The 27,532-nt window shown below is 53.8% G+C and overlaps 1 protein-coding gene across 1 annotated transcript in view; it reads right to left on the bottom strand.

Annotated features, from left to right (window-relative positions):
• The window catches only part of KIF1C (kinesin family member 1C), a 40,061-nt gene extending 12,599 nt beyond the window's left edge, over positions 1-27,462 (bottom strand). The window contains exons 1-9 of the mRNA XM_073654559.1: positions 27,303-27,462; positions 20,217-20,544; positions 9,953-10,091; positions 9,761-9,837; positions 9,459-9,638; positions 1,813-1,878; positions 1,549-1,727; positions 546-657; positions 390-467 (exon numbers count right to left, since the gene is read on the bottom strand). Coding sequence (XP_073510660.1) covers positions 390-467; positions 546-657; positions 1,549-1,727; positions 1,813-1,878; positions 9,459-9,638; positions 9,761-9,837; positions 9,953-10,058 — 798 coding nt within the window. The 5' untranslated portion in view covers positions 10,059-10,091; positions 20,217-20,544; positions 27,303-27,462. The remainder of the gene's footprint in view (positions 1-389; positions 468-545; positions 658-1,548; positions 1,728-1,812; positions 1,879-9,458; positions 9,639-9,760; positions 9,838-9,952; positions 10,092-20,216; positions 20,545-27,302) is intronic.
• Positions 27,463-27,532: the final 70 nt, after the last annotated feature.

Raw genomic sequence — 27,532 nt, 5'->3', positions numbered from 1 at the left:
GAACAGCTCCACAGTCAGGTGAGATGGGGGATGTGAGACTGCCCCTGCTGGAGGGCAGCAGTATGACAGCTAGGGGGCAGCAGCTCTACAGTCAGGTGAGATGGGGGATGTGACACTGCCCCTGCTGGAGGGCAGCAGTATGACCGCTGAGGAACAGCTCCACAGTCAGGTGAGATGGGGGATGTGAGACTGCCCCTGCTGGAGGGCAGCAGTATGACAGCTAGGGGGCAGCAGCTCTACAGTCAGGTGAGATGGAGGATGTGTGACTCCCCCTGCTGGATGGCAGCAGTATGACAGCTGAGGGACAGCTACAGTCAGGTGAGATGGGGGATGAATGACTCCCCCTGATGGAGGGCAGCAGTATGACAGCTGTGGGGCCGATCACTCACCTTCAGACGGGTTCCTTTGGCTCCAGACGAATCCGCTCTCTCACTTCCGGCTAAATCCACCAGGCTGATCTTGCTGACCTGCGGCAGAACGAGGGAGAAGCTCATGTGTTACTTGTGTCCATGCAGCAGAGAAGTCGTCCTGCGTCCGCTGCTCACCTTCTCCGTGTCCAGGTTGGTCATCTCATCGTGTCTCTTCTGAGTGAAGACAATGGTGAAGACGGCGTGTGATCGGCTGCTGGTCTCATTCATATTGGTGGCAGCAACAGTCCTGTGGGGACATAAGGAGGGGAAGGGGTCAAAGCAAGCGGAGAGACGCGGGGCGGGGGCAGTGGGCGGGGGCAGCGAGCGAACAGGCGCGGGGCGGGGGCAGCGAGCGGACAGGCGCGGGGCGGGGGCAGCGAGCGGACAGGCGCGGGGCGGGGGCAGCGAGCGGACAGGCGCGGGGCGGGGGCAGCGAGCGGACAGGCGCGGGGCGGGGGCAGCGAGCGGACAGACGCGGGGCGGGGGCAGCGAGAGGACAGACGCGGGGCGGGGGCAGCGAGAGGACAGACGCGGGGCGGGGGCAGCGAGAGGACAGACGCGGGGCGGGGGCAGCGAGAGGACAGACGCGGGGCGGAGGGAGCGAGCGGAAAGACGAGGGAGCGAGCGGAAAGACGAGGGAGCGAGGGCAGCGAGAGGACAGACGCGGGGTGAGGGAGCGAGCGGAAAGACGAGGGAGCGAGCGGAAAGACGAGGGAGCGAGCGGAAAGACGAGGGAGCGAGCGGAAAGACGAGGGAGCGAGCGGAAAGACGAGGGAGCGAGCGGAAAGACGCGGGAGCGAGCGGAAAGACGCGGGAGCGAGCGGAAAGACGCGGGAGCGAGCGGAAAGACGCGGGAGCGAGCGGAAAGACGCGGGAGCGAGCGGAAAGACGCGGGAGCGAGCGGAGCCGTCGGAGAGACGCGGGGTGGGGGGAGCGAGCGGAGCGACGGGGGAGCGAGCGGAGAGACGCGGGAGCGAGCGGAGCCGTCGGAGAGACGCGGGATGGGGGGAGCGAGAGAAGAGACGCGGTGTGGGGGGAGCGAGCGGAAAGACGCGGGAGCAAGCGGAGAAGCGGAGAGACGAGGGGTGAGCGAGCGGTCGGAGCACCGTGGGGGTGAGGGTTCCTCCCCTGACATTACCTGGCCTTGTTCCCACAGTCCATCAGGTCGGCGATGTCATTGTAGGAGGTGACGGCCAGCTTGGACAGATCCTCCACGTAGGGGCCCAGGATCGGATGCTCCCGCACTCTTAAGTTACCTTTGCTTTTTGGGCGCAGCAGATCCCGCACCCGCTCACAATAAATCTCCATGTAACTCACCTGGCGTGAGCGAGAGAGCGGAGCCATGTCACATATATACTATATACACCCTCCACCTCTACCCTGTATACCCTACATCCATTACCTCCACGGAGCAGGACAGGTGAGGACTTTTATTCTCAGATATTCTGGTAAACAGATCTTCACATAACTGAAAACAGAGGAGAAAACGTTCAGGATCCGCTGCGACCTCACGGCCTCCGGAGGAGGATCCCGGCCTCAGCATTGAGCTCACAGCACCGGGAAGGAGACGCGGTGAATGACAGAGATCACCGGACAGGAAAGTCAGTGTGGAGGAGAGTAATAATCTGTACCCAGTGATGTCATCACCTCCATACCTGGGGGATAATCCCATACTACCCCTGTACTCCCATACTGCCCCTGTACCCTGTGATGTCATCACCTCCATACCTGGGGGATAATCCCATACTACCCCTGTACTCCCATACTGCCCCTGTACCCTGTGATGTCATCACCTCCATACCTGGGGGATAATCCCATACTACCCCTGTACTCCCATACTGCCCCTGTACCCTGTGATGTCATCACCTCCATACCTGGGGGCATAATCCCATACTACCCCTGTACTCCCATACTGCCCCTGTACCCTGTGATGTCATCACCTCCATACCTGGGGGATAATCCCATACTGCCCCTGTACCCTGTGATGTCATCACCTCCATACCTGGGGGATAATCCCATACTACCCCTGTACTCCCATACTGCCCCTGTACCCTGTGATGTCATCACCTCCATACCTGGGGGCATAATCCCATACTACCCCTGTACTCCCATACTGCCCCTGTACCCTGTGATGTCATCACCTCCATACCTGGGGGATAATCCCATACTGCCCCTGTACCCTGTGATGTCATCACCTCCATACCTGGGGGATAATCCCATACTACCCCTGTACTCCCATACTGCCCCTGTACCCTGTGATGTCATCACCTCCATACCTGGGGGATAATCCCATACTACCCCTGTACTCCCATACTGCCCCTGTACCCTGTGATGTCATCACCTCCATACCTGGGGGATAATCCCATATTACCCCTGTACTCCCATACTGCCCCTGTACCCTGTGATGTCATCACCTCCATACCTGGGGGCATAATCCCATACTACCCCTGTACCCCATGATGTCATCACCTCCATACCTGGGGGATAATCCCATACTACCCCTGTACCCAGTGATGTCATCACCTCCATACCTGGGGGATAATCCCATACTACCCCTGTACCCCATGATGTCATCACCTCCATACCTGGGGGATAATCCCATACTACCCCTGTACCCAGTGATGTCATCACCTCCATACCTGGGGGATAATCCCATACTGCCCCTGTACCCTGTGATGTCATCACCTCCATACCTGGGGGCATAATCCCATACTACCCCTGTACCCAGTGATGTCATCACCTCCATACCTGGGGGATAATCCCATACTACCCCTGTACCCCGTGATGTCATCACCTCCATACCTGGGGGATAATCCCATACTACCCCTGTACCCAGTGATGTCATCACCTCCATACCTGGGGGATAATCCCATACTGCCCCTGTACCCAGTGATGTCATCACCTCCATACCTGGGGGATAATCCCATACTGCCCCTGTACCCTGTGATGTCATCACCTCCATACCTGGGGGCATAATCCCATACTACCCCTGTACCCAGTGATGTCATCACCTCCATACCTGGGGGATAATCCCATACTACCCCTGTACCCCATGATGTCATCACCTCCATACCTGGGGGATAATCCCATACTGCCCCTGTACCCAGTGATGTCATCACCTCCATACCTGCGGGATAATCCCATACTGCCCCTGTACCCTGTGATGTCATCACCTCCATACCTGGGGGATAATCCCATACTGCCCCTGTACCCAGTGATGTCATCACCTCGATACATGCGGGATAATCCCATACTGCCCCTGTACCCCATGATGTCATCACCTCCATACCTGGGGGATAATCCCATACTGCCCCTGTACTCAGTGATGCCATCACCTCCATACCTGGGTGATAATCCCATACTGCCCCAGTTCCCAGTGATGCCATCACCTCCATACCTGGGGGATAATCCCATACTACCCCTGTACCCAGTGATGTCATCACCTCCATACCTGGGGGATAATCCCATACTACCCCTGTACCCAGTGATGCCATCACCTCCATACCTGGGGGATAATCCCATACTGCCCCTGTACCCAGTGATGCCATCACCTCCATACCTGGGGGCATAATTCCATACTACCCCTGTACCCAGTGACGTCATCACCTCCATACCTGGGGGATAATCCCATACTGCCCCTGTACCCTGTGATGTCATCACCTCCATACCTGGGGGATAATCCCATACTGCCCCTGTACCCTGTGATGTCATCACCTCCATTACCTGGGGGATAATCCCATACTGCCCCTGTACCCTGTGATGTCATCACCTCCATACCTGGGGGATAATCCCATACTACCCCTGTACCCTGTGATGTCATCACCTCCATACCTGGGGGCATAATCCCATACTACCCCTGTACCCAGTGATGTCATCACCTCCATACCTGCGGGATAATCCCATACTACCCCTGTACCCCATGATGTCATCGCCTCCATACCTGGGGGATAATCCCATACTGCCCCTGTACCCAGTGATGTCATCACCTCCATACCTGCGGGATAATCCCATACTGCCCCTGTACCCAATGATGTCATCACCTCCATACCTGGGGGATAATCCCATACTGCCCCTGTACCCAGTGATGTCATCACCTCCATACCTGCGGGATAATCCCATACTGCCCCTGTACCCCATGATGTCATCACCTCCATACCTGGGGGATAATCCCATACTGCCCCTGTACTCAGTGATGTCATCACCTCCATACCTGGGGGATAATCCCATACTGCCCCTGTACCCAGTGATGCCATCACCTCCATACCTGGGGGATAATCCCATACTACCCCTGTACCCAGTGATGCCATCACCTCCATACCTGGGGGATAATCCCATACTGCCCCTGTACCCAGTGATGCCATCACCTCCATACCTGGGGGATAATCCCATACTGCCCCTGTACCCAGTGATGTCATCACCTCCATACCTGGGGGATAATCCCATACAGCCCCTGTACCCCATGATGTCATCACCTCCATACCTGGGGGATAATCCCATACAGCCCCTGTACCCAGTGATGCCATCACCTCCATACCTGGGGGATAATCCCATACTGCCCCTGTACCCAGTGATGTCATCACCTCCATACCTGGGGGATAATCCCATACAGCCCCTGTACCCCATGATGTCATCACCTCCATACCTGGGGGATAATCCCATACAGCCCCTGTACCCCATGATGTCATCATCTCCATACCTGGGGGATATTCCCATACAGCCCCTGTACCCAGTGATGCCATCACCTCCATACCTGGGGGATAATCCCATACAGCCCCTGTACCCAGTGATGCCATCACCTCCATACCTGGGGGATAATCCCATACTACCCCTGTACCCAGTGATGTCATCACCTCCATACCTGCGGGATAATCCCATACTACCCCTGTACCCCATGATGTCATCACCTCCATACCTGGGGGCATAATCCCATACTGCCCCTGTACCCAGTGATGTCATCACCTCCATACCTGGGGGATAATCCCATACTACCCCTGTACCCCATGATGTCATCACCTCCATACCTGGGGGCATAATCCCATACTGCCACCCCGGTACCCAGTGATGCCATCACCTCCATACCTGGGGGATAATCCCATACTGCCCCTGTACCCTGTGATGTCATCACCTCCATACCTGGGGGCATAATCCCATACTGCCACCCCTGTACCCAGTGATGTCATCACCTCCATACCTGGGGGATAATCCCATACTGCCCCTGTACCCAGTGATGTCATCACCTCCATACCTGGGGGATAATCCCATACTACCCCTGTACCCTGTGATGTTATCACCTTCATACCTGGGGGATAATCCCATACTACCCCTGTATCCAGTGATGTCATCACCTCCATACCTGGGGGATAATCCCATACTACCCCTGTACTCCCATACTGCCCCTGTACCCAGTGATGCCATCACCTCGATACATGCGGGATAATCCCATACTGCCCCTGTACCCCATGATGTCATAACCTCCATACCTGGGGGATAATCCCATACTGCCCCTGTACTCAGTGATGCCATCACCTCCATACCTGGGTGATAATCCCATACTGCCCCAGTTCCCAGTGATGCCATCACCTCCATACCTGGGGGATAATCCCATACTACCCCTGTACCCAGTGATGTCATCACCTCCATACCTGGGGGATAATCCCATACTACCCCTGTACCCAGTGATGCCATCACCTCCATACCTGGGGGATAATCCCATACTGCCCCTGTACCCAGTGATGCCATCACCTCCATACCTGGGGGCATAATTCCATACTACCCCTGTACCCAGTGACGTCATCACCTCCATACCTGGGGGATAATCCCATACTGCCCCTGTACCCTGTGATGTCATCACCTCCATACCTGGGGGATAATCCCATACAGCCCCTGTACCCTGTGATGTCATCACCTCCATTACCTGGGGGATAATCCCATACTGCCCCTGTACCCTGTGATGTCATCACCTCCATACCTGGGGGATAATCCCATACTACCCCTGTACCCTGTGATGTCATCACCTCCATACCTGGGGGCATAATCCCATACTACCCCTGTACCCAGTGATGTCATCACCTCCATACCTGCGGGATAATCCCATACTACCCCTGTACCCCATGATGTCATCGCCTCCATACCTGGGGGATAATCCCATACTGCCCCTGTACCCAGTGATGTCATCACCTCCATACCTGCGGGATAATCCCATACTGCCCCTGTACCCAATGATGTCATCACCTCCATACCTGGGGGATAATCCCATACTGCCCCTGTACCCAGTGATGTCATCACCTCCATACCTGCGGGATAATCCCATACTGCCCCTGTACCCCATGATGTCATCACCTCCATACCTGGGGGATAATCCCATACTGCCCCTGTACTCAGTGATGTCATCACCTCCATACCTGGGGGATAATCCCATACTGCCCCTGTACCCAGTGATGCCATCACCTCCATACCTGGGGGATAATCCCATACTACCCCTGTACCCAGTGATGCCATCACCTCCATACCTGGGGGATAATCCCATACTGCCCCTGTACCCAGTGATGCCATCACCTCCATACCTGGGGGATAATCCCATACTGCCCCTGTACCCAGTGATGTCATCACCTCCATACCTGGGGGATAATCCCATACAGCCCCTGTACCCCATGATGTCATCACCTCCATACCTGGGGGATAATCCCATACAGCCCCTGTACCCAGTGATGCCATCACCTCCATACCTGGGGGATAATCCCATACTGCCCCTGTACCCAGTGATGTCATCACCTCCATACCTGGGGGATAATCCCATACAGCCCCTGTACCCCATGATGTCATCACCTCCATACCTGGGGGATAATCCCATACAGCCCCTGTACCCCATGATGTCATCATCTCCATACCTGGGGGATATTCCCATACAGCCCCTGTACCCAGTGATGCCATCACCTCCATACCTGGGGGATAATCCCATACAGCCCCTGTACCCAGTGATGCCATCACCTCCATACCTGGGGGATAATCCCATACTACCCCTGTACCCAGTGATGTCATCACCTCCATACCTGCGGGATAATCCCATACTACCCCTGTACCCCATGATGTCATCACCTCCATACCTGGGGGCATAATCCCATACTGCCCCTGTACCCAGTGATGTCATCACCTCCATACCTGGGGGATAATCCCATACTACCCCTGTACCCCATGATGTCATCACCTCCATACCTGGGGGCATAATCCCATACTGCCACCCCGGTACCCAGTGATGCCATCACCTCCATACCTGGGGGATAATCCCATACTGCCCCTGTACCCTGTGATGTCATCACCTCCATACCTGGGGGCATAATCCCATACTGCCACCCCTGTACCCAGTGATGTCATCACCTCCATACCTGGGGGATAATCCCATACTGCCCCTGTACCCAGTGATGTCATCACCTCCATACCTGGGGGATAATCCCATACTACCCCTGTACCCTGTGATGTTATCACCTCCATACCTGGGGGATAATCCCATACAGCCCCTGTACCCCATGATGTCATCATCTCCATACCTGGGGGATATTCCCATACAGCCCCTGTACCCAGTGATGCCATCACCTCCATACCTGGGGGATAATCCCATACAGCCCCTGTACCCAGTGATGCCATCACCTCCATACCTGGGGGATAATCCCATACTACCCCTGTACCCAGTGATGTCATCACCTCCATACCTGCGGGATAATCCCATACTACCCCTGTACCCCATGATGTCATCACCTCCATACCTGGGGGCATAATCCCATACTGCCCCTGTACCCAGTGATGTCATCACCTCCATACCTGGGGGATAATCCCATACTACCCCTGTACCCCATGATGTCATCACCTCCATACCTGGGGGCATAATCCCATACTGCCACCCCGGTACCCAGTGATGCCATCACCTCCATACCTGGGGGATAATCCCATACTGCCCCTGTACCCTGTGATGTCATCACCTCCATACCTGGGGGCATAATCCCATACTGCCACCCCTGTACCCAGTGATGTCATCACCTCCATACCTGGGGGATAATCCCATACTGCCCCTGTACCCAGTGATGTCATCACCTCCATACCTGGGGGATAATCCCATACTACCCCTGTACCCTGTGATGTTATCACCTTCATACCTGGGGGATAATCCCATACTACCCCTGTATCCAGTGATGTCATCACCTCCATACCTGGGGGATAATCCCATACTACCCCTGTACTCCCATACTACCCCTGTACCCAGTGATGCCATCACCTCCATACCTAGGGGATAATCCCATACTACCCCTGTACCCAGTGATGTCATCACTTCATACCTGGGGAATAATCCCATACTACCCCTGTACCCAGTGATGTCATCACCTTCATACCTGGGGGATAATCCCATACTGCCCCTGTACCCAGTGATGTCATCACCTCCATACCTGCGGGATAATCCCATACTACCCCTGTACCCAGTGATGTCATCACCTCCATACCTGGGGGATAATCCCATACTACCCCTGTACCCAGTGACGTCATCACCTCCATACCTGGGGGATAATCCCATACTGCCCCTGTACCCCGTGACGTCATCACCTCCATACCTGGGGGATAATCCCATACTACCCCTGTACCCAGTGACGTCATCACCTCCATACCTGGGGGATAATCCCATACTACCCCTGTACCCAGTGATGTCATCACCTCCATACCTGGGGGATAATCCCATACTACCCCTGTACCCAGTGATGTCATCACCTTCATACCTGGGGGATAATCCCATACTACCCCTGTACTCCCATAATGCCCCTGTACCCCGTGACGTCATCACCTCCATACCTGGGGGATAATCCCATACTGCCCCTGTACCCAGTGATGTCATCACCTCCATACCTGGGGGATAATCCCATACTGCCCCTGTACCCCGTGATGTCATCACCTCCATACCTGGGGGATAATCCCATACTGCCCCTGTACCCCGTGACGTCATCACCTCCATACCTGGGGGATAATCCCATACAGCCCCTGTACCCCGTGACGTCATCACCTCCATACCTGGGGGATAATCCCATGTTGCTCCGGTTCTGGTTTGCCCATCATGGTGTAGGATTTCCCGGCCCCAGTCTGTCCGTAGGCGAATATACAGACATTATACCCTTCGAACGCGTGCAGCAGCATCTCCTCGCCGATGTCCTTGTAGACCTTCTGCTGAGATGCAAAGTTTGTGTCTTCTTCCTGCATGAAGGAGGCGAGGAGCATTATCACACGGTGCAGACGAGCGGGCACACCGTATTGCCTGTGTGCAGTCTCGGAGCGCCAGCAGCAGTAATGGCGCCTCCCCCTGACGCGCGCCTCACCGTGGTGTGCGACCAGTACGAGTAGTCGAAGGTGAAGCTCTTGGCGACATCTTTGGGCAGTTTGGGGTTCGAGATACCTGGAATGAAAAGGTAAAAAGTGATCGGGGGCCGTAAAAGCTCTTAAAGGGGCAGTGACCCACGAGGATGAGGAGCGTCAGGTAACAACAAGCAAAACGGGAAAAAGCCGCTCACATGTGCTGTTTCCCTGCATCTGAATCACACACTTGGCATCATGGGAGATTTCCCTGGCGTTGAAGGGCCGCACGCGGACGGCGACTTTCACCGAGGCTCCGGACATCGTAATATGGTTTCACCCGAACCAAAGGCAAATCTGCAGAGAAAGAAGGACGTCAGCGGCTGCGGGTCACAGAACCATGGCTCGAATCCCCGGCACAGCCACTCTCGGACACAGCGCGCCCGGCCCAGCCCCTCTAGGGCACCGCACCTCTAGGACAATGCGTGTGCGGCGCTCTTAGTGTCTGGATGGCTATGGTCAGGTGACTTGGTATATGTGGGCATGGGGCAGCGCCTCGGTATCGGTGCCATGTTATTTCAGTGCAGGGTGAGGCGCAGAGGGCACACTCCCTCCAGGACGGCCGACACAAGCACATTATCCGGTATATCCTTCCGGCGTCTCCTCCCGTACAGGAATGTTGGAGCGATCCCAGGCCAGGAGCACAGGGGGTTAATCACCGCCGGAACGGAGGAAAGGGCTCGCAAGCATCTGAAGAAAGTGCAGCACGAGAGGAGACCGCCGAGACCCAGGGAGGCCGCCGAGACCCAGGGAGGCCGCCGAGACCCAGGGAGGCCGCCGAGAACCAGGGAGGCCGCCGAGAACCAGGGAGGCCGCCGAGAACCAGGGAGGCCGCCGAGACCCAGGGAGGCCGCCGAGACCCAGGGAGGCCGCCGAGAACCAGGGAGGCGCACTGCCTGCCCGTAACGTGTAATATACCCGCACAAACTGCACCTGTACACTGTCCACACACACCTGTATATACCGCCCCGGCACACCCGCACGTACCTAGATACCACAACAGAACACCTGTATGTACCTATATACCGCCCATCATATTTTTATACACCTATATACCACCCCAGCACACCCGTATACGCCTATATACCGCCCCAGCACACCCATATACACCTATATACCGCCCCAGCACACCTGTATACCCCATGTACAATAGAGGTGTAAAACATGTACTGCTCCCCCGCACTCCCATATACATGCATGTACTGCTCCCCCGCACTCCCATATACATGCATGTACTGCTCCCCCGCACTCCCATATACATGCATGTACTGCTCCCCCGCACTCCCATATACATGCATGTACTGCTCCCCCGCACTCCCATATACATGCATGTACTGCTCCCCCGCACTCCCATATACATGCATGTACTGCTCCCCCGCACTCCCATATACATGCATGTACTGCTCCCCCGCACTCCCATATACATGCATGTACTGCTCCCCCGCACTCCCATATACATGCATGTACTGCTCCCCCGCACTCCTATATACATGCATGTACTGCTCCCCCGCACTCCTATATACATGCATGTACTGCTCCCCCGCACTCCTATATACATGCATGTACTGCTCCCCCGCACTCCTATATACATGCATGTACTGCTCCCCCGCACTCCTATATACATGCATGTACTGCTCCCCCGCACTCCTATATACATGCATGTACTGCTCCCCCGCACTCCTATATACATGCATGTACTGCTCCCCCGCACTCCTATATACATGCATGTACTGCTCCCCCGCACTCCTATATACATGCATGTACTGCTCCCCCGCACTCCTATATACATGCATGTACTGCTCCCCCACACTCCCATATACATGCATGTACTGCTCCCCCACACTCCCATATACATGCATGTACTGCTCCCCCACACTCCCATATACATGTACTGCTCCCCCACACTCCCATATACATGCATGTACTGCTCCCCCACACTCCCATATACATGCATGTACTGCTCCCCCGCACTCCTATATACATGCATGTACTGCTCCCCCACACTCCCATATACATGCATGTACTGCTCCCCCACACTCCCATATACATGTACTGCTCCCCCGCACTCCTATATACATGCATGTACTGCTCCCCCACACTCCCATATACATGCATGTACTGCTCCCCCACACTCCCATATACATGCATGTACTGCTCCCCCACACTCCCATATACATGCATGTACTGCTCCCCCGCACTCCCATATACATGCATGTACTGCTCCCCCACACTCCCATATACATGCATGTACTGCTCCCCCACACTCCCATATACATGCATGTACTGCTCCCCCACACTCCCATATACATGTACTGCTCCCCCACACTCCCATATACATGCATGTACTGCTCCCCCACACTCCCATATACATGCATGTACTGCTCCCCCACACTCCCATATACATGCATGTACTGCTCCCCCGCACTCCCATATACATGCATGTACTGCTCCCCCACACTCCTATATACATGCATGTACTGCTCCCCCACACTCCTATATACATGCATGTATTGCTCCCCCACACTCCTATATACATGCATGTACTGCTCCCCCACACTCCCATATACATGCATGTACTGCTCCCCCGCACTCCTATATACATGCATGTACTGCTCCCCCGCACTCCTATATACATGCATGCATTGCTCCCCCGTACTCCCATATACATGCATGTACTGCTCCCCCGCACTCCCATATACATGCATGTCCTGCTCCCCCGCACTCCCATATACATGCATGTACTGCTCCCCCGCACTCCCATATACATGCATGTACTGCTCCCCCGCACTCCCATATACATGCATGTACTGCTCCCCCGCACTCCCATATACATGCATGTACTGCTCCCCCGCACTCCCATATACATGCATGTACTGCTCCCCCGCACTCCCATATACATGCATGTACTGCTCCCCCGCACTCCCATATACATGCATGTCCTGCTCCCCCGCACTCCCATATACATGCATGTACTGCTCCCCCGCACTCCCATATACATGCATGTCCTGCTCCCCCGCACTCCCATATACATGCATGTACTGCTCCCCCGCACTCCCATATACATGCATGTACTGCTCCCCCGCACTCCCATATACATGCATGTACTGCTCCCCCGCACTCCCATATACATGCATGTACTGCTCCCCCGCACTCCCATATACATGCATGTACTGCTCCCCCGCACTCCCATATACATGCATGTACTGCTCCCCCGCACTCCTATATACATGCATGCATTGCTCCCCCGCACTCCCATATACATGCATGCATTGCTCCCCCGCACTCCCATATACATGCATGTACTGCGTGTATACAGGGTGGAGGTGTAATATACCCCTTAAGGACGGAGCCAATAATGTACTTAAAAGGGATATTCCCATCTCCAAGATCCTATCCCAATATGTAGTAGGTGTAATATTAATAATATTAGCAAATATCTGACATTATAAATGTAGTATAGTTTTTCTGATTTGCTATGTCTCTTTCCTCATGTGCAGGCATCGCAGGACCTTATGTATCCATGGCTACGACCACTGGCAACTAGCTAACTAACTGTCAATATATCAGTAGTCATAACCATAGATACCTAAGGTCCTGCGATGCCTGCACATGAGGAAAGAGACATAGCAAATCAGAAAAACTATACTACATTTATAATGTCAGATATTTGCTAATATTATTATTATTACACCTACTACATATTGGGGTAGGATCTTGGAGATGGGAATACCCCTTTAATGACGGGGCCAAGTTTTACAATTCTGACCGCTGTCACTTTGAGGTAATCACTCTGAAGCTTGAACGGATCCCACTGATTCTGAGGTTGTTTTTTTGTGACATATTGTACTTTATGATTGTGGTAAAAGTTTTTCGATACGACTTATGTTGATTTGTGAAAAACTTGGAAACTTGGCAAAAATGTAGAAAATTTCACAATTTTCAAAATTTTAATCTTTATGCCCTTAAATCAGAGAGATATGTCACACAAATAGTTAATAAATAACATTTCCCACATGTCTACTTTACATCAGCACAATTTTGGAACCAACATTTTATTTTATTAGGAAGTTATAAGGGTTAAAAGTTGACCAGCGATTTCTCATTTTTACAACAAAACTTACAAAACCATTTTTTTAGGGACCACATCACATTTGAAGTCACTTTGAGGGGCCTTTATAACAGAAAATACCCAAAAGTGACACCATTCTAAAAACTGCACCCCTCAAGGTTCTCAAAACCACATTCAAGAACTTTATTAACCCTTCAGGTGCTTCACAGGAACTGAAGCAACGAGGAAGGAAAAAATGAACATTTAACTTTTTCACACAAATTTTACTTCAGGCCCCAAATTTTTAATTTTCTCAAAGATAACAAGAGAAAATGGGCCACAAATTTTGTTGTGCAATTCCTCCCGAGCACACCGATACCCCATATGTGGGGGAAAACCACTGTTTGGGCGCACGGCAGGGCTCAGAAGGGAAGGAGCGCTATTTGACTTTTTGAATGTAAAATTTGCTTGAATAATTAGCGGACGCCATGTTGCGTTTGGAGAGCCCCTGATGTGTCTAAACAGTGGAAACCCACCACAAGTGACACCATTTAGAAAACTAGACCCCTCAAGGATTTTATTAAGGGGTATAGTGAACATTTTGAACCCAGAGGTACGACACAGAATTTTATAACATTAGGTCATCATATTGAATAAGTTGTCATTAGTCTTGAGCGCAAGTGCTCGCTACTGGAGTTTGCATCGGGTACTCAGGTATGCACCATGTATCGCGGGTGCTCGAGTGACCTGCTCGAGTCCCCCCCACATGTTTCACGGTTATTAGACACCCCAAAAAAACATGCGGGGATCGCTCATGCATGGCAGGCAATCCCAGTGCTTTATTTGGCCACGAAGCATATGGGGCGGAGACTCGAGCACCCGATGCAAACTCAAGTAGCCATATAGTCACCATTTTTTTTTTCTTTACTTTTGAAAAAATCCCAACCCTGGGCCAACCCCGGGCTAACCCCAACCCTGGGCCAACCCCGGGCTAACCCCAACCCTGGGCCAACCCCGGGCTAACCCCAACCCTGGGCCAACCCCGGGCTAACCCCAACCCTGGGCCAACCCCGGGCTAACCCCAACCCTGGGCCAACCCCGGGCTAACCCCAACCCTGGGCCAACCCCGGGCTAACCCCAACCCTGGGCCAACCCCGGGCTAACCCCAACCCTGGGCCAACCCCGGGCTAACCCCAACCCTGGGCCAACCCCAACTCCAACCCTGGGCTAACCCCAACCCTGGGCCAACCCCAACTCCAACCCTGGGCTAAACCCAACCCCGAGCTAATCCCCAACCCTGGGCTAACCCCAACCCTGGGCTATCCCCAACCCTGGGCTAACCCCAACTCCAACCCTGGGCTAACCCCAACCCTGGGCTAATCCCAATCCCAATCCTGGGCTATCCCCAACCCTGGGCTAACCCCAACCCCAACCCTGGGCTAATCCCAATCCCAATCCTGGGCTAACCCCAACCCCAAACGTGGGCTAACCCCAACCCTGGGCTAACCCCAACCCCAAACGTGGGCTAATTTGAACAAAATACATAGTTTTTTATTTTATAAATTTTATTTACCTAAGGGGGGGGCAAAAGGGGGTTTGATTTATTATTCAGATCATTGTGATTTGGTTTATCAAAAGAGATCATAATGAAGCAATAGGGAAAATTCCCTGCTGTTGCCGGGCATCGGCAGGCAGATGTCAGAGGGCGGACTGCGTATGCGTCCGCCATTTTTTTTCTGCGGCAAGATGCCGGAGAGCCGATGTATATCATGTCAGAGGAGAGAGAAATTATTCTAAACCGCAGACCTTTTTTCTCGTGATTGCCGTTCGATGAATAACGGCGATCACGTGACAGATGACCATAAAAACCCGCCCTGATCATATTCCCCGGTAGCGGAGACCCCAGACAATTTCCGACTCTGGGGGGCGCTACAGCCTTATTCCTCAGTGACGCATTTTCAGGGAGCTGAGGAATAAGTACCTGTAACTGCCGCCGTGATACACACATCTCAGCATATTTGTATACACCCTGGTGGTGTCAGGAGATCCCCGGACAGTGGGATGTGGGGTCCGAAGTCACTTCCCTGTGATGATGACCGTCCCTGTACCCGGGCATTGTACCCGGCGGGCATCCTGATGGGTGACCTGTGTGACGTGTACGCCGAGTGTTCACTGCCGACCTCAGCAGGATGTATAGATGGCGGCGGGGAGGCACGGGCACCGCCACGCTGCGGCTGCACATCGCCACGTATCCTGCAGATCAGGGCACAGGTGAAGCAGAGACCGGCAGCGGCCCTGATAACAAGTGTGTGTCACAGCTGGCACACCGCCCCGCAGGCACACCGCCCCGCCGGCACGTGGAGGCAGCTGACAAATTCCACAGCAATTCTCACTGCCGGCACCCATCAGTGAGCGCGGAGGTGACAAACCGGGGGAGGGGCAGCACAAGGAGGGCGAGGACCACTACCCCCACCGTGTTACTGAATCCCTCCCAGTCAGTGGACTCTTCCCAAGAAGGCATTTTGGACTGCGGGTCTCTGCTCTCCCCAGGACTCGGGGGTCTCTGCTCTCCCCAGGACTCGGGTCACTCATGCTGCCATCTGCTACAGACCATCACTCAGCTCCGTCACGTGGCGCCGGTCACATGACACCGGTCACATGACACCGGGATATTTCAGGTTGTTTATCAGCTGCCGAAGCGAAGACTGCAGAGCTCCGCGCGCTCACCACGTCCTGATACCGGGGGGCTCAGCGCCCAGCTCTGCGCGCTCACCACGTCCTGATACCGGGGGGCTCAGCGCCCAGCTCTGCGCGCTCACCACGTCCCAATACCGAGGGGCTCAGCGCCCAGCTCCGCGCGCTCACCACGTCCCGATACCGGGGGGCTCAGCGCCCAGCTCCGCGCGCTCACCACGTCCTGATACCGGGGGGCTCAGCGCCCAGCTCCGCGCGCTCACCACGTCCTGATACCGGGGGGCTCAGCGCCCAGCTCCGCGCGCTCACCACGTCCTGATACCGGGGGGCTCAGCGCCCAGCTCCGCGCGCTCACCACGTCCTGATACCGGGGGGCTCAGCGCCCAGCTCTGCGCGCTCACCACGTCCTGATACCGGGGGGCTCAGCGCCCAGCTCTGCGCGCTCACCACGTCCTGATACCGGGGGGCTCAGCGCCCAGCTCTGCGCGCTCACCACGTCCTGATACCGGGGGGCTCAGCGCCCAGCTCTGCGCGCTCACCACGTCCTGATACCGGGGGGCTCAGCGCCCAGCTCTGCGCGCTCACCACGTCCTGATACCGGGGGGCTCAGCGCCCAGCTCTGCGCGCTCACCACGTCCTGATACCGGGGGGCTCAGCGCCCAGCTCTGCGCGCTCACCACGTCTGATACCGGGGGGCTCAGCGCCCAGCTCTGCGCGCTCACCACGTCCTGATACCGGGGGGCTCAGCGCCCAGCTCTGCGCGCTCACCACGTCCTGATACCGGAGGGCTCAGCGCCCAGCTCTGCGCGCTCACCACGTCCTGATACCGGGGGGCTCAGCGCCCAGCTCTGCGCGCTCACCACGTCCTGATACCGGGGGGCTCAGCGCCCAGCTCTGCGCGCTCACCACGTCCTGATACCGGGGGGCTCAGCGCCCAGCTCTGCGCGCTCACCACGTCCTGATACCGGGGGGCTCAGCGCCCAGCTCTGCGCGCTCACCACGTCTGATACCGGGGGGCTCAGCGCCCAGCTCTGCGCGCTCACCACGTCCTGATACCGGGGGGCTCAGCGCCCAGCTCTGCGCGCTCACCACGTCCTGATACCGGAGGGCTCAGCGCCCAGCTCTGCGCGCTCACCACGTCCTGATACCGGGGGGCTCAGCGCCCAGCTCTGCGCGCTCACCACGTCCTGATACCGGGGGGCTCAGCGCCCAGCTCTGCGCGCTCACCACGTCCTGATACCGGGGGGCTCAGCGCCCAGCTCTGCGCGCTCACCACGTCCTGATACCGGGGGGCTCAGCGCCCAGCTCTGCGCGCTCACCACGTCTTGATACCGGGGGCTCAGCGCCCAGCTCTGCGCGCTCACCACGTCTTGATACCGGGGGCTCAGCGCCCAGCTCTGCGCGCTCACCACGTCTTGATACCGGGGGCTCAGCGCCCAGCTCTGCGCGCTCACCATGTCCTGATACCGGGGGCTCAGCGCGCTCACCACGTCCTGATACCGGGGGGCTCAGCGCCTTGCTCTGCCCTCACGCCATATCTCGGGGGGCTCTGCTCTACCCCCGGGCGCCCTCTCACTGTGGGCTCAACACAACACTGCCCGTCTGACCCTGCACGGTTTACTGTCCTGGAGACACAAGTTTGTTTAAAGAGAATTTGCTCCACAAAGTCCAACAGTCGGAGTCCGGGAGACGCGCCAGATTATCAGCCAGCAGAAGAATTAGTGAAGAACAGCAACCAATAAACACAGACAAGTATAATGCCGCCATACTGTGCACAGGAGGCCTTCATAACACAGCCATACAGCAGCCAGCACGCAACACAGCAGCCAGCACGCAACACAGCAGCCAGCACGCAACACAGCAGCCAGCACGCAACACAGCAGCCAGCACGCAACACAGCCATACAGCAGCCAGCACGCAACACAGCAGCCAGCACGCAACACAGCAGCCAGCACGCAACACAGCAGCCAGCACGCAACACAGCAGCCAGCACGCAACACAGCAGCCAGCACGCAACACAGCAGCCAGCACGCAACACAGCAGCCAGCACGCAACACAGCAGCCAGCACGCAACACAGCAGCCAGCACGCAACACAGCAGCCAGCACGCAACACAGCAGCCAGCACGCAACACAGCAGCCAGCACGCAACACAGCCATACAGCAGCCAGCACGCAACACAGCCATACAGCAGCCAGCACGCAACACAGCCATACAGCAGCCAGCACGCAACACAGCCATACAGCAGCCAGCACATAATACAGCCATACAGCACCCAGCACATAATACAGCCATACAGCACCCAGCTCACAATACAGCCATACAGCAGCCAGCACGCAACACAGCCATACAGCAGCCAGCACGCAACACAGCCATACAGCAGCCAGCACGCAACACAGCCATACAGCAGCCAGCACGCAACACAGCCATACAGCAGCCAGCACGCAACACAGCCATACAGCACCCAGCTCACAACACTGCCATACAGCACCCAGCACATAATACAGCCATACAGCACCCAGCACATAATACAGCCATACAGCACCCAGCTCACAATACAGCCATACAGCACCCAGCTCACAATACAGCCATACAGCACCCAGCTCACAATACTGCCATACAGCACCCAGTACATAATACAGCCATACAGCACCCAGCTCACAATACAGCCATACAGCACATAATACAGCCATACAGCACATAATACAGCCATACAGCACATAATACAGCCATACAGCACATAATACTGCCATACAGCACATAATACTGCCATACAGCACATAATACTGCCATACAGCACATAATACTGCCATACAGCACATAATACTGCCATACAGCACATAATACTGCCATACAGCACATAATACTGCCATACAGCACATAATACTGCCATACAGCACATAATACTGCCATACAGCACATAATACTGCCATACAGCACCCAGCACAAAATACTGCCATACAGCACATAATACTGCCATACAGCACATAATACTGCCATACAGCACATAATACTGCCATACAGCACATAATACTGCCATACAGCACCCAGCACATAATACTGCCATACAGCACCCAGCACATAATACTGCCATACAGCACCCAGCACATAATACTGCCATACAGCACCCAGCACATAATACTGCCATACAGCACCCAGCACATAATACTGCCATACAGCACCCAGCACATAATACTGCCATACAGCACCCAGCACATAATACTGCCATACAGCACCCAGCACACAATACTGCCATACAGCACCCAGCACACAATACTGCCATACAGCACCCAGCTCACAATACTGCCATACAGCACCCAGCTCACAATACTGCCATACAGCACCCAGCACACAATACTGCCATACAGCACCCAGCACATAATACTGCCATACAGCACCCAGCACATAATACTGCCATACAGCACCCAGCACATAATACTGCCATACAGCACCCAGCACATAATACTGCCATACAGCACCCAGCACATAATACTGCCATACAGCACCCAGCACATAATACTGCCATACAGCACCCAGCACATAATACTGCCATACAGCACCCAGCACATAATACTGCCATACAGCTATCACCAGTGCAGCCCACTACCGACACTCGGCGCAGCTTGAGTGTAATCATGGAGGGAGATGTGGTCCCGGGAGGACCGTTACACAGCGCCCTTACCGTGGTCTCCTGGTGTCCGTCTCTCGCCGTCACATTATTCCGGAGAGTCTCACGTGTTATAATAATCTGATCCACAATAAGGCTGAGCCAGGACTGGCGGGCCGAGCATCAGCCACGAGGAGACAACCTGGCCCCGGGGGTCCACGCTGCACCGACAGCAAGAGAGAATTATTGGGGTCCACAGGCAGTCCAGGCGACCGACCTCATCACAGACGATCGTCCTAACACCACCTGCCTCTTCTCCTACCACAGTGTATGGCCGGAGGGGGGGGCATCCACCATGTGGGATGGACTCCAGCACCGCTGCTCTAATGGAGGCGCAAGGAATCTGCAAAACAAGGAAAAAATTACAGCACAAAAGGTGGCGGCACAGGCGACGCGCGCAGAGGGCCATTACAAATGATATATACAGTACAGACCAAAAGTTTGGACACACCTTCTCATTTAAAGATTTTTCTGTATTTTCATGACTATGAAAATTGTACATTCACACTGAAGGCGTCAAAACTATGAATTACCACATGTGGAATTATATACTTAACAAAAAAGTGTGAAACAACTGAAAATATGTCTTATATTCTAGGGTCTTCACAGTAGCCACCTTTTGCTTTGATGACTGCTTTGCACACTCTTGGCATTCTCTTGATGAGCTTCAAGAGGTAGTCACCGGAAATGGTTTTCACTTCACAGGTGTGCCCTGTCAGGTTTAATAAGTGGGATTTCTTGCCTTATAAATGGGGTTGGGACCATCAGTTGTGTTGTGCAGAAGTCTCGTGGATACACAGCTGATAGTCCTACTGAATAGACTGTTAGAATTTGTATTATGGCAACAAAAAAGCAGCTAAGTAAAGAAAAACGAGTGGCCATCATTACTTTAAGAAATGAAGGTCAGTCAGTCTGAAAAATTGGGAAAACTTTGAAAGTGTCCCCAAGTGCAGTTGCAAAAACCATCAAGCGCTACGAAGAAACTGGCTCACATGAGGACCGCCCCAGGAAAGGAAGACCAAGAGTCACCTCTGCTTCTGAGGATAAGTTTATCCGAGTCACCAGCCTCAGAAATCGCAGGTTAACAGCAGCTCAGATTAGAGACCAGGTCAATGCCACACAGAGTTCTAGCAGCAGACACATCTCTACAACAACTGTTAAGAGGAGACTTTGTGCAGCAGGCCTTCATGGTAAAATAGCTGCTAGGAAACCACTGCTAAGGACAGGCAACAAGCAGAAGAGACTTGTTTGGGCTAAAGAACACAAGGAATGGGCATTAGACCAGTGGAAATCTGTGCTTTGGTCTGATGAGTCCAAATTTGAGATCTTTGGTTCCAACCACCGTGTCTTTGTGCGACGCAGAAAAGGTGAATGGATGGACTCTACATGCCTGGTTCCCACCGTGAAGCATGGAGGAGGAGGTGTGATGGTGTGGGGGGGCTTTGCTGGTGACACTGTTGGGGATTTATTCAAAATTGAAGGCATACTGAACCAGTATAAAAGACCAAAAAGCACAGCATTCCCAGATCAATTTCACCAGCCTGAAAATACAGCATATAATATATAGTTGGGGATTGGGGGAAATTAAAGCAAACTGTGGGATCAGTTTGTAAGAAAGTAATAAATTTTATTAAATATACAACAGAGAAAAATCAGTTAAAAAGTGGTTTGGAGTGAGAGAAATAGCAGAAGTGGCACTATAACCAAAGTGACAAAATATACATCACAATGACAAGTAGAAACACAGAGGATCCTAGTCGACCTATGTAAAGCTTCCTAGTAGAGACTGCTTTAACCTGTTGTTAAGCAGTGTTAAGTATCCTGCAATGAGTCCAAAAGGTGAAATATAACCTATTTCTATCTAATGTATCAGTCAACAGACGACTAGTGCAGAATATGAAGCGTAAAGATTACCTTGAGTCATGTTAAAGTGTCAACTAGTGTTACTGGGGGTCCGTGTACTGAACCAGCATGGCTACCACAGCATCTTGCAGCGGCATGCTATTCCATCCGGTTTGCGTTTAGTTGGACCATCATTTATTTTTCAACAGGACAATAACCCCAAACACCTCCAGGCTGTGTAAGGGCTATTTGACCAAGAAGGAGAGTGATGGGGGGCTACGCCAGATGACCTGGCCCCCACAGTCACCAGACCTGAACCCAATCGAGATGGTTTGGGGTGAGCTGGACCGCAGAGTGAAGGCAAAAGGGCCAACAAGTGCTAAGCATCTCTGGGAACTCCTTCAAGATTGTTGGAAGACCATTTCCGGTGACGACCTCTTGAAGCTCATCAAGAGAATGCCAAGAGTGTGCAAAGCAGTCATCAAAGCAAAAGGTGGCTACTGTGAAGAACCTAGAATATAAGACATATTTTCAGTTGTTTCACACTTTTTTGTTAAGTATATAATTCCACATGTGGTAATTCATAGTTTTGATGCCTTCAGTGTGAATGTACAATTTTCATAGTCATGAAAATACAGAAAAATCTTTAAATGAGAAGGTGTGTCCAAACTTTTGGTCTGTACTGTAGGTGGTATAGATTCATGGGTGTTGGCACCCTTGAAATGGTTCCAGAAAATGACATTTTTCTCCCAGAAAATTATTGCAATTACAGATGTTTATTTCCTTTGAGTGAACTGGAACACCACAAAAAAACGGAGGAAAAAAAAAAAAAGGCAAATTGGACATAATTTCACACAAAACCCCAAAAATGGGCTGGACACAATTGTTGGCACCTTTCTAAAATTGTGGATAAACAACTTGGTTTCCAGCAGGTGATGCTCGTTCACACTCACCTGTGGCAAGTAACAGGAGTGGGCAATATGAAAATCCCACCTGAAACCTGATAAAAAGGGGAGAAGTTGCCTCAATTTTTGCATTATGTGTTCCACACTAAGGACACGGCCCCACTATCAGTATTTGGTCAGTTTTCGGTCAGTGTTTTTTCTCAGGAGTGGGAGTCAAAACCAGTTGAGAAACAATCAGAGAAAAGGTAGAATAGAAACAAATCACCTATTCTGCAGTTATCACCCACTCCTGGTTTTGGCTCCCACTCCTGAGAAAAAAAATACTGATCGAATACTGACCAAATACTGATAGTGGGGCCGTGGCCTAAGCATGGAGAACAGGAAGAGGAGAAGAGACCTGTAGATTATCTCCCTGCAGCAGCATTTCAAAAAAGGAATTAGACTCCAGCAAGATGGCGGCGTATAGTCAGTAGCATCTATTCTGCAAGTGATGCTCTTAATCTGCGCAAGCGTCGCCGATAGAGGCTGCTGCGCACTGCAAGAGCACGACATTAACTGCGCAAGAGCAGTATCTAACATAGGAGGCCGAGGACAATGAGGCCAGAGCACCAAAGACCCCGCCCACAGCCCCGCCCCGGAACATGAGAATCTCATTAACTCCAAACTGCAAATACGGATTAAACAACAGCCACAAGACGGATTCCATCAGCCCCGCTGTCGTCTTAATCAGTGCAGCAGCCCCAACAGGACTCGGCAGCCTGGAGTTGATTGAGCACAATCCTGCTGACAAGTTTCCTTTAAGCTGAAGGCGCCAAAAATTTTGTCCGGCCAATTTTGGGAGGTTTTTGATGTGAAATTGTGATGATGTTCTGGGAGAAAGACTTCCTTTTCTGGAACAATTTCAAGGGTGCCAATACTTTTGGCCATGACGGTGTATATATATAATATACAGTATATAGGGGCAGTATAGTATAGGCAGCGTACACACAGTACACAGGGTGGGGGGCGCAGAGTACACATAGCCTACAAGGGGGGGGCTGCAGCGTACATACAGTACAGGGGGGGGCAGCGTACATACAGTATACAGGGGGGGCAGCGTACATACAGTATACAGGGGGGGCAGCGTACATACAGTATACAGGGGGGGCAGCGTACATACAGTACACAGGGGGGGGCAGAGTACACACAGTACGGGGGGGGCAGCGTACATACAGTATACGGGGGGGCCGCAGCGTACATACAGTACACAGTGGGGGGGGGCAGAGTACACACAGTACGGGGGGGGCAGCGTACATACAGTATACAGGGGGGGCAGCGTACATACAGTACACAGGGGGGGGCAGAGTACACACAGTACGGGGGGGCAGCGTACATACAGTATACAGGGGGGGCCGCAGCGTACATACAGTACACGGGGGGGGGGGGGGGGGCGCAGAGTACACACAGTACAGGGGGGGGCGCAGAGTACACACAGTACAGGGGGGGGCGCAGAGTACACACAGTACAGGGGGGGGGCGCAGAGTACACACAGTACAGGGGGGGGCGCAGAGTACACACAGTATACAGGGGGGGCAGCGTACATACAGTACGGGGGGGCAGCGTACATACAGTACAGGGGGGGGCAGCGTACATACAGTATACAGGGGGGGCAGCGTACATACAGTATACAGGGGGGGGCAGAGTACACACAGTACGGGGGGGGCAGCGTACATACAGTATACAGGGGGGGCAGCGTACATACAGTACACAGGGGGGGGGGCAGAGTACACACAGTACACGGGGGGGGGGGGCAGCGTACACACAGTATACAGGGGGGGCCGCAGCGTACATACAGTACACGGGGTAGGGCGCAGAGTACACACAGTACAGGGGGGGGCGCAGAGTACACAGTACAGGGGGGGCCGCAGCGTACATACAGTACACGGGGGGGCGCAGAGTACACACAGTACAGGGGGGGGCGCAGAGTACACACAGTACAGGGGGGGGCAGTGTACACACAGTACGGGGGGGGCAGCGTATATACAGTACAGGGGGGGGGGCAGTGTACATACAGTAAAAGGGGGGGGCAGAGTACATACAGTAAAAGGGCGGGGCGCAGAGTACACATAGCCTACAAGGGGGGGGGGCGCAGCGTACATACAGTAAACGGGGGGGGGGCAGCGTACATACAGTATACAAGGTGGGGCAGCGTACACACAGTACACAGGGGGGGGGCAGAGTACACATAGCCTACAAGGGGGGGGGGGGGGCAGAGTACACATAGCCTACAAGGGGGGGGCAGAGTACACATAGCCTACAAGGGGGGGGCAGCGTATATACAGCACACAGGGGGGGGCAGCGTATATACAGCACACAGGGGGGGGGCAGCGTATATACAGCACACGGGGGGGGGCAGCGTATATACAGCACACGGGGGGGCAGCGTATATACAGCACACGGGGGGGCAGCGTATATACAGCACACGGGGGGGGCAGCGTATATACAGCACACGGGGGGGGGCAGCGTATATACAGCACACAGGGGGGGGCAGCGTATATACAGCACACAGGGGGGGGCAGCGTATATACCGCACACAGGGGGGGGGCAGCGTATATACAGCACACAGGGGGGGCAGCGTATATACAGCACACAGGGGGGGGGCAGCGTATATACAGCACACAGGGGGGGCAGCGTATATACAGTATACAGGGGGGGCAGCGTATATACAGTATACAGGGGGGGGCAGCGTATATACAGTATACAGGGGGGGGCAGTGTATACAGTATACAGGGGGGCAGTGTATACAGTATACAGGGGGGCAGTGTATACAGTATACAGGGGGCGGCAGTGTATATACAGTATACAGGGGGCGGCAGTGTATATACAGTATACAGGGGGCGGCAGTGTATATACAGTATACAGGGGGGGGCAGTGTATATACAGTATACAGGGGGGGCAGTGTATATACAGTATACAGGGGGGGCAGTGTATATACAGTATACAGGGGGGGGCAGTGTATATACAGTATACAGGGGGGGCAGTGTATATACAGTATACAGGGGGGGGCAGTGTATATACAGTATACAGGGGGGGGCAGTGTATATACAGTATACAGGGGGGGGCAGTGTATATACAGTATACGGGGGGGGCAGTGTATATACAGTATACAGGGGGGGGCAGTGTATATACAGTATACAGGGGGGGCAGTGTATATACAGTATACAGGGGGGGGCAGTGTATATACAGTATACAGGGGGGGCAGTGTATATACAGTATACAGGGGGGGCAGTGTATATACAGTATACAGGGGGGGGCAGTGTATATACAGGGGGGGCAGTGTATATACAGTATACAGGGGGGGGCAGTGTATATACAGTATACAGGGGGGGGGGCAGTGTATATACAGTATACAGGGGGGGCAGTGTATATACAGTATACAGGGGGGGGCAGTGTATATACAGTAAACAGGGGGGGGCAGTGTATATACAGTATACAGGGGGGGGCAGTGTATATACAGTATACAGGGGGGGGCAGTGTATATACAGTATACAGGGGGGGGCAGTGTATATACAGTATACAGGGGGGGGCAGTGTATATACAGTATACAGGGGGGGGCAGTGTATGTACAGTATACAGGGGGGGCAGTGTATATACAGTATACGGGGGGGGCAGTGTATATACGGTATACAGGGGGCGGCAGTGTATATACGGTATACAGGGGGGCAGTGTATATACAGTATACAGGGGGGGCAGTGTATATACAGTATACAGGGGGGGCAGTGTATATACAGTATACAGGGGGGGGCAGTGTATATACAGTATACAGGGGGGGGCAGTGTATATACAGTATACAGGGGGGGCAGTGTATATACGGTATACAGGGGGGGCAGTGTATATACGGTATACAGGGGGGGGCAGTGTATATACAGTATACAGGGGGGCAGTGTATATACAGTATACAGGGGGGGCAGTGTATATACAGTATACAGGGGGGGGCAGTGTATATACAGTATACAGGGGGGGCAGTGTATATACAGTATACAGGGGGGGCAGTGTATATACAGTATACAGGGGGGGCAGTGTATATACAGTATACAGGGGGGGCAGTGTATATACAGTATACAGGGGGGGCAGTGTATATACAGTATACAGGGGGGGCAGTGTATATACAGTATACAGGGGGGGCAGTGTATATACAGTATACAGGGGGGGCAGTGTATATACAGTATACAGGGGGGGGCAGTGTATATACAGTATACAGGGGGGGGCAGTGTATATACAGTATACACCAGACACTATATACAGGCTGTACGTACAGGGACGTCTCTCCGCAGCACGCAGGGACTTGTTCGTACACACTAGGCGGAGCACGTACCTCTGGGCCCCGTCCCTCGGTGCAGGGGCCACTCTCACCAGGGCCCGGCGGCTCCTCCGTGTCCTCTCAGCTGCTGAACCCGGCGGGAGCCGCCATCACCAGGCCGGGAACCCCCGCCCACAAGATGACGTCATCACGTCACCATCCGGCAACCACGCCTAACAGGCCGCTGCATTCCTCATCCATCAATCACTCAAATAAGCCACGCCCATTACCTGTCACTCAGCACG

The sequence above is a fragment of the Phyllobates terribilis genome, unplaced genomic scaffold (genome assembly GCF_046119375.1).
Source record: "Phyllobates terribilis strain yellow unplaced genomic scaffold, ASM4611937v1 Scaffold_11__3_contigs__length_659146591, whole genome shotgun sequence".
Classification (NCBI taxonomy): domain Eukaryota; kingdom Metazoa; phylum Chordata; class Amphibia; order Anura; family Dendrobatidae; genus Phyllobates; species Phyllobates terribilis.
The sequence above is the reverse complement of the archived record's forward strand: the minus strand, read 5'-3'. Positions and strand labels throughout refer to the sequence as shown.